The sequence below is a fragment of the Myripristis murdjan genome, chromosome 20 (assembly GCF_902150065.1).
Source record: "Myripristis murdjan chromosome 20, fMyrMur1.1, whole genome shotgun sequence".
NCBI lineage: Eukaryota > Metazoa > Chordata > Actinopteri > Holocentriformes > Holocentridae > Myripristis > Myripristis murdjan.
In genome coordinates this window covers 11797985-11806538 of record NC_043999.1, presented here as the reverse complement: position 1 = coordinate 11806538, position 8554 = coordinate 11797985, and the positions used below count along the sequence as shown (strand labels likewise).

The 8554-nt window shown below is 39.8% G+C and overlaps 1 protein-coding gene across 2 annotated transcripts in view; it reads left to right on the top strand.

Moving 5' to 3' along the window:
* Positions 1 to 436: 436 nt before the first annotated feature.
* ube3c (ubiquitin protein ligase E3C) overlaps positions 437 to 8554 on the top strand; it is a 31533-nt gene continuing 23415 nt past the window's right edge. For both annotated transcript variants that reach the window (XM_030079324.1, XM_030079323.1), the window contains exons 1-11: positions 437 to 571; positions 1270 to 1384; positions 1602 to 1655; positions 1969 to 2043; positions 2974 to 3120; positions 3267 to 3382; positions 3520 to 3677; positions 4308 to 4461; positions 6195 to 6415; positions 6625 to 6776; positions 7722 to 7909. In XM_030079324.1, the coding sequence (XP_029935184.1) occupies positions 1319 to 1384; positions 1602 to 1655; positions 1969 to 2043; positions 2974 to 3120; positions 3267 to 3382; positions 3520 to 3677; positions 4308 to 4461; positions 6195 to 6415; positions 6625 to 6776; positions 7722 to 7909 (1331 nt within the window). In that variant the 5' untranslated portion in view covers positions 437 to 571; positions 1270 to 1318. The remainder of the gene's footprint in view (positions 572 to 1269; positions 1385 to 1601; positions 1656 to 1968; positions 2044 to 2973; positions 3121 to 3266; positions 3383 to 3519; positions 3678 to 4307; positions 4462 to 6194; positions 6416 to 6624; positions 6777 to 7721; positions 7910 to 8554) is intronic.

The window sequence follows — 8554 nt, the reverse complement described above, 5'->3', positions numbered from 1 at the left end:
AGTCTAAAAATACATTTTAAAAATCTTTTTTTGTAATAATAATGTAAAGGGGAGCACTGGGCTATAAAAGAGGCTATATATTTCTTTACCTGGTCTATCTGATAAGGTGTTCAATTAAACCCAGACTCTTCCACAAGGCACAAATGTGCATTTACTTCTGCCAGAAAGTAGTGTGATTGCATCATTAGAAATATATATATATATATATATATATATATATATATATATATACACACACACACACACACTGAGAACAGAGAGAGAGAGAGAGGGAGAGAGAGAGAGAGAGAGAGAGAGAGAGAGAGAGAGAGAGAGAGAGAGTTTACCCCAATGGAACTCGGTTACAACTGATCTCAATGCGTCTATTTCGAGGGGCGGGTTTAAGCAGCAGAAACCTTATGGACATCGATTCTGTCCAATCAGCTTTCAAGCATCGACGGAACCGGATACGGCTAGTTATTCTCTGTTGTGTTGATTTCTAGAGAGCCGAGGAAAAGAAGACCTGACATTTGTGTTAAATTGCCGCTCCAGGGCTCTTGTGTTTGTTCCCCCCTTAATTCAGAAGTTAAAGGTAAATTACTCATAGGTCATTTATTTATCATCCTCAAACGCGTATCTTGTAATAGGAGAAATGTCAAAGAGGACATGCGGATAGGAAGACACCCCCCGTAAAGTTAGCCTGGTTCAGTGCTAGCGCCTTAGCTAGCTAGCTTCCATGCTAACGTCAACAAAATCATGTTACGTACACATGTATGGATGAGCAGGGCGACACACAATCAATAAGTTTGTTTGCAGTTTGGTGTCTTTGTACACAGTCTGACTCCTCTAACACGAAATAGCAGCGTTTACAGCCTGACAGCTGCTGAGTCATTAGCTAACTAGCTAGCTAACTATTGTTGCAAGCAGAAACTGAGGGTGGCAGTTGGCTTAAGTTTTTCGGCTTTCTTTCTTCCCTCATTCGTGCATATTGATATTAAATCCGTAAATCATATGGCTTATGCTGACGCCATGAATTAGTAGCCAGTAGATGTCTTTATTTGTCAGTGAACTGGTTAGCTGACGAGGATGATTACAAGGAGGTTGGCAGTAAAACAAGTCATGTTGTTTTTGCCTACCAGTGTCAGTGGTTTCTTTACTCTCTTATGGGCTTGTTAGCTGTTTACCTAGTTTACATAGCTGATGAACATGGGTTATGATAACAAAATCAAGTGCTACAGATGTAAGATCGAAGGGCTAGCCAAGCTAAGCAAGTTTCATTTTCTGTTTCAGAAAGCAGCGGCATTTCCTGAATAAACTGGTCAATGGAAAAAATCTAACAATGTTCAGCTTTGAAGGAGATTTTAAGACTAGACCCAAGGTATCTCTTGGAGGTGCCAGTAAAAAGGTAAGCTGTGTTTGACTTTTTACATAGAATGGCCTTCAGAGAGAAGCTCATCTATAAGTCTTTATGTATAAAAAAAAAAAAAAAAAAAAAAAGCCAAATGTGTGATTTATTCATATTGCAGATGTTCCCGGCAACTGGCGGTATGGTAAATCATAAATCATATCTGACTTAGTTATTATTGTCATGGCGTTTCAGCTTCTCTTACCTTTCTGTTTAGGAAGAGAAAGAAAAAACACTTCATCGCCTTCAAGAAGACAGAAGAAAAAGAGAGGTAAGTCTGAGCCGTGCTTTGTGTACAAATTTCTCATGAAAGCACATCGTTCATAGTCTGCATGTCTGTCCTCTTTGTTCATTTGAAGGAGCAATTATTGATGACAATCCTAAAAATAATCTCAAGTGTTACGAAGACATAAATGAATTTAGCACTGTAATTCGAGTCAAAAAACCTGTGATTGCAACCTTGAAAGAGTAATTGCTGTATGCTATTTAACTGTCAGGATAAGAGGGTAGTGGCCCAGTTTGTCACACAGGTCATTCAAGTGGTGGCACAGTCAGTTCTTAAGGATGTTTTTGATTATATTCAGGATGACAGGAGAAGACTGAAGAATGCCATTATTATTCAGTCCTACATACGTGGGTACCAGGACCTCAAACATCAAGTAAGTCTACAAGCAAGTTCCTTTAGGTTCCATAAGTCATCTTCTTCAGTAATTATCCCAGATATGTTTTGGTTTCATGAATGCTGTATGGGCTGTTATAAGTTTGAAATATCAGCTGTCTTATTAGCCAGTTGTTGCTGAGACAAATAGGAAGTTTGTTGAAGTTGGTGAGTAAAAAGGGAGAGGCCTATGGGTATGTGCAAAGTGGTTAGGGTGATTATTTTTGTTGTATTGTGTGGAGGATGGAGTATGTTTTTTTTACTCAGTGATAAGTCTATAATTGTTGCTTCTCTGCCCTGCTTCTGGGTCCCATATACTCGTTACTTCTTTTTTTCTGACCAGTCATATTGTAGGCCACTTCAGAGTGATTCAAACAGTTGGGTGGTGAGCACTTAAAATCATGAAGCAAAGAGTTAAAATCTGATTCTTTTCATTGTGGAAGTGACAGTATCCTTGGATTGAAAATGATAAAGTGATCCTATATCATTTGTCAGCAAACCAAGTAAAGTGGATTGAACTGGCTCATTTTTAAAAGCACCTGACAGTTACCACAAAAACACTGATACATACTGAAGGCTAATAAATATATTGGCAGGATGGATGAATAGAGAGACTTATCGAACTCACAATTCATTCTTCACTTTATGAAGTTGCTGTTGGTTAGTGATACTGTCGGTTAAATTTCCAGAATAGCTTTAATCATTTAATCATGGCAGGTTATCTGTGAATATGATAGGTGTCGCAATTGCCAGTATGCACTTTTGTATTTTACACTATTAAAACTCAAACATCTCCCCTTGTGGGCCAGTGAATATATAACTGAGACAATCTGGCAAGTATAACAAATGACACTGAAACCTGTTTTTGTATACAGGTCATTTTACATCAATAATATGTAGTGGCTATGATTTTATTCATTTTTCTCTCCAGTATGCCATCCAGAGGGCAAAGTTTGATGAGTGTGTCAGCCAGACACAGGCAGGAGGAGCACAGCACATCTTGGACAGTGCCAGTCTCAGCCTCCTAACAAGACAACTCATATTTTTTTACAGACAAAGTGTGGATGCACATAGATTGGTGAGCATGTGATGTCAAGTTGGTGTTTATCAGTTACATGTGTATTCATTAATTCACAGAACGTATTACTGCCAATTCCTTATGCTTTAGTCATACTTTAGTGTATATAACACAACATGTGTCTGTCTGTTTTTGTGTTTATAAAGATATGGTTGTGTCAGAACTTGGTGAAGCACAACGGTCAGTTTGTGAAGCTGTTGGCAGGTCCAGAGAGGCAGTCATGTGTGTTTCAGATCAAGAGGATCTTAGGCTTCTGCTGCAGGTACAGTGCTGATGGTTTCATATTATTGGATGTACAGGCATATAGATGAGCACATGGATAGCAGTTGAAAATATAAAGAAACTAGTTTTTGTCATCACAGTTCTTCCTCTCTTTCTCCCTCTCTCTCTGTCTCCCAGACTTCTGCAGAACTGCAAGGACGACAGTTTGAATGTTACAGTGCCCATGCGGATGTTAGAGATCTTTTCTTCAGAGAGAACTTATCTTCCTGTTATCCAAGACGCAAACTGTGTAGCATCATTCATCGAGCAGATTTTGCACTATATGGTACAGAAAGGTAAGAGTGTTCGCCGTTTGTCAGTGGGACTCTTTGGCTTATTGGGTCTTTGTTATTGTGGAAGAGGAAGCAGTGATATATCTGCTGTTGCCTCGGTTATTTCCTTATTTAGAACAAATATGGGCATTTGAAATTTTGGATTTGGATTGGAAACTGTATCTTGAATACTAAAACGTCCCTTGCTAATCTTATGTGCATGAGTACTATGAATGTTGGTATAGCGCCAGTTGTGTATTATACACAGGCTGTTGATTGATTTCCTCTAATTCTTACATATCAATTATTGCTAAATACTTAAAGTGAACACAATTGTTTGCTGTTACAGACCTGTAACTATAAACTGTATCAGTGAGTCATGATGCTATTTTATTACATACTCCAAGTCACCCAGGGTCTTACATCCTCTCTGAGAGCAGATAGACCTGTGTTTCCAAAGTAAGAAAGGAAATTACTATATCAATGGTAATATTATAAATAATTATTCATATTAAAACCAGTACATTTGGCTATAAGCATCAATCGACAACAAAATCAATATCAATCAATCAGAGATAGAGTTTTGTTCCTTACTGTGTTACAGCAAACAACATATATAGCTGCTATGCTCTTGTTGTTTTCTTTCTCTCTCAGGATACTACAGGTCGCTGTATATCCTCGTGAATCACAGGCTCCCTTCCAGTCTGGAATACAGCGAGGCTCCTGCTATCCCTCTGGCAAGCACACTGTTGGAGCACATCCTCAAACCCCTGCACTTTACCTACTCCTCCTGCACAACAGGCGCAAGGTACAGCAGAAGGAATTAATAATTGAATGTGACATCTGCCCAGACAGCAAGTTTAACAGGTTGCCTGTTAGGAGTATTTTTGGAAACAGAGGTATTATTTTTATTACCTTTGATTTGCTCAGGATCAGAGAGACTGTATTGTGGTCAGCATGGACAAAGGTTGAGAACAGGCAAAGACCAAAGGTTGTGTATGACTGATAGATTCAAATATTATTGTCTCAAGAAGTTATCTGCCAGTGTAATGGTTGACCCTTAATGATTTAGCCACCAATAACAAATTTTCTCAGCATTTGGCACGTGGCTGGTCATAATTTAGACGTGCTGCCGGGCCGTTTTTCAGTTGCATACAAAAGGTCATGTAAAGCAGTGACCTCAGAGTAGTGTGATGTCAGAAGATTACAGAATAGAAGTGCTCATGTGGGATCAATACTACCTTTTAGCAAGTTAGCAAGCAAGTTGAAATTTTTATGGTCATGTACATTTTTTTTCTACAGGCTACAGTGGCTTTTCAGTCAAGTAATAGAGAAGGGCATTCACATGACTGATTACTTTCCAAAAGTGGCAAATAGACTCTTTTTTTGTTTACCTGACACAGTCAGCATTTAGCAGCATCTAACTGTGGCCACTGATAAAAAATTCTTACCATAGTTATGTGAGCTCAGCAGTGATTGTGAAAGACTTTTAATGTCACAGGATGTGAACAGAACTCAAACAGAACTTTGCCAGCAGGGAGGCATATTGATTAGGAGGGCCAGGGTCAACCTCCTTCAGCAGCAAGCACCCATCCTTCTGAAGAGTCCTTGAGCAAGACACTCAATCCCAGTTTCACTGGCGTTGTTGTGTATCTGATCTTGTGGTCTGACCTTCCTCTGTAGGGGGTCAAGTGAAAAGAAAATGTCCCCTGTTGGAGATGAATAGAGTATCACAAAAGACTGCACTGTAACTCTCCATGCAGGATCAGCTCTTATTGATACATAAATCTCCAAGATAAAGAAGTATATAGACCTAAGTCACTGGCTGTTGAGTATGAAAAAAAAAACAGAACTGGAAGAAAGCAGGATAGGAATGTCTTTGTCTCTTATGTGGTGCTTTAAAATCATCCATTAAACTGATCAGACAAACTACAGCAGTTTTTGTCCCTCTGAGTCAGTGGTTAAGCAGTAATTGCTTCAGAGACCAATTTACAACAAGCCATAAAAGCCTGTAGACTTGCTCGCTTGCCATGGTGCAGAATATCAGACTATTTGCCCTCAATTTGAGACATTCTTAATGACAAACGTCGGGGGGACTTCTTTTCTTCTTTGAAGAAAAGCAAGGCGGGAGTGAGAGAAACTTGTGTACACACTGACTCTAACAGCTAATTATCTGACTGGACCCACCAGATGTGTGACTGAGCCAGACAAAGCAGCTCTGTTTGGAGAGACAATATTGGAGCACTCACAAAGCAGAAAGAGCGGGGAGACGATAGAGCAACCCACTCTCTCGGCCCGACCCTTTTGTTCTTTGTTAGGAGCAAATTTTAAGGCAAAATTTTGGTTTTCAGAATTCTTAGCAGCCTTCTCCTGTAACTTCTCATGTTGAAAATATGAATCACCAGCAACATGTTGGCCTTGCCAATTTCACTCTACCGCATCTCTTTGGTTAATGTCATTTTCTGTCCTCTTTGCCCATGTAATCCCACTCTTTCCCATGTGTCTCTGTCTCTGAATTTCTCTCTGTCTCTTGAATTTCAGGCAGTTTGTTTTTGCAGCCTTCACTGAGGAGTTCATCTCGCCGCCGTTCACCGAGCAGATCTTTCACTTCTTTATCCCAGCACTGTCAGACTTCCGTCTCTCATTCCCGTTTGAGGCCTTCCTGGGCTCCCTCCAGGCCACCATAGGCTCCTCCTCAGCAGCACAGAGCCAGGCACCATGGCTGTTTTATTTTGTCCTTTCTGCAGGAGAGAACTGCCTAGGTGGGTGCCATACACATTTTATAGTTTATATATAATTTATCTATTCATATGTACTGTAGCTTGTGTTTATGAGGTGAATGAAGCATGGCTCATTAGCAGTATGAACTCCTTCGGGGATTGATTTATAGAGAGGTAAGGTATGATGAGGTGTTTTACAAAGAGATCTGCAGAGGAGGTGGCAGTGATGTTGGATGGGTTTGTGTTGGCAGGCTCACTATCAGAAGAGGGCCTCCTCCTGTACCTGCGGGCTCTGCAAACGCTGCTGCCGCTGCTGCCGGTGTCAGAGAGCAGCAGCAGGCCTGAGGTCAGCAGTGACTCAGAGGATGAAGATGATGCCGACATCCAGCCACCACCCATGCAGGTACAATACATAAACACACATAAATACACTCACTGACAGGCAGCAATGTTGGAACTAAGACCAGCGTATAAAATGTGTCAATATATCAGGCCCATAATGAAATATTTGACATTGGCTGTTGTTTTCTACTGTCATATCATCAGTGTTTTGAAATGCTGGAGGTTCATCAATTTGATAATGCACATAAAAAAACTATGAAACCTTTCATGAACTTTTCTTTTTTATATTTTCCTTTATTTATTCAATATTTTTTGTAAAGTCTTCATTTAAAAGTAGTAATCAGCCTTCAAAAACCCTTAATGTTTGACTGCAAAAAATATTGTTTTCCGCTGTGCATCATGGTTTTTGGAATACTGTATCAATTCTCTTGCCCTTTGTATCAGTATGTATCCTATATGGGCTGTCGTATGATGGCATCTTTCTTAGTGCACTGTGTTAAGTGTATTGTGCTAATTCTTTTTCAATAAATTGGAATAGGAATTTTGAATTAAATTGCTCTGGGTCTGTTTGCCACCCTGTTTATCATGTAGTGGGTTGTATTTCAAGCTCTGTTTTTATACATTTTTAATCAGTTCTCTTGTGAATCGGAAATTATCGTGATAGTAATTGTGTTGTGACATGCGCTGTATTATGATGGCCTACAAAGACATACAGAAGCAAATAATTTTTGTTTGTTCTCAGGATCAAAGGTCAGAAATAAATTAAAAAAACAAACAAACAAACAAAAAAAACAGGTATTCCCTTTACACCCTAAGTGATATACTACCGGCCTTTGTAAAGGCCCTGTGCAATTCTTGAACTGACATAAGTGGTTAAGAAATTTTCCCCATTTTCACTACTCTATTGCACACTGTCATTGTGTTGTGGCTTAATGCGCTACATCAGTGTCTTCATTCCAGTGTTTCACCCCACGACTGTCTCTGTTTGTATGTGTTCCTGTATCAGGATGACAGCCGGATCTCTGTGCAGCTGATCACGGAGGAGTGTGTCCACAAGCTGGACACCAAACAGCAGACTAATGCCTTGCTGAACCTGGTGTGGAGGGACTCAGCCAGTGAGGAGGTCTTCACCATGATGGCATCCATCTGCCACACACTCATGGTGCAGCACCGCCTCATGGTGCCAAAAGTCAGGTACATGAGCACACATATGATGTTAGAAATTTATTTTGGGAGAGCCTTTAACAAAACACATTTCCTCACCAAGTGGTTCACAGAATGACAAATTATATAAACTATACATTATCTATCTATCTATCTATCTATCTATCTGTCTATCTTTTTTAAAAACCATTAAAAACAAGTAATTGAAGTATGAAACGGCAAATAACAAAAATTATAATGAAACTATTACAACTGCGGTTTTCAAGAAATTCTGTTTCCACTAATTGCAATCAATGTGCACTTTACAGTTAAGCAATCAAAGGTTTCTTAATCAAAAGATGCAATGGAAACATATTTAAAAGCTCATGATTATAGCATTTTACAGAGCCTGCAGAGATGAACCTTGCATCAAAAGGGATTGTTTACACATGTACCTGATTGAGAGGAAAACTGTGTCTTTATGTGTTTCCGCGCTGTAAGCAGTAATGTAAATAACGGTGAAGCGAGGCTGGCAGGCAGTTATCAGTGGTGCTCACCCACTGGCATTTACAACCGGCAGAGGAAGCAGGGATGTCAGGGAAGCTGTCAGTACTGGATGAGGGCAATTACCCCTTCTCAGGTTGATTACATTAGGGCCAGGATGTCAGAGGTGGGGGGTGGTGGTGCTCTGACTGA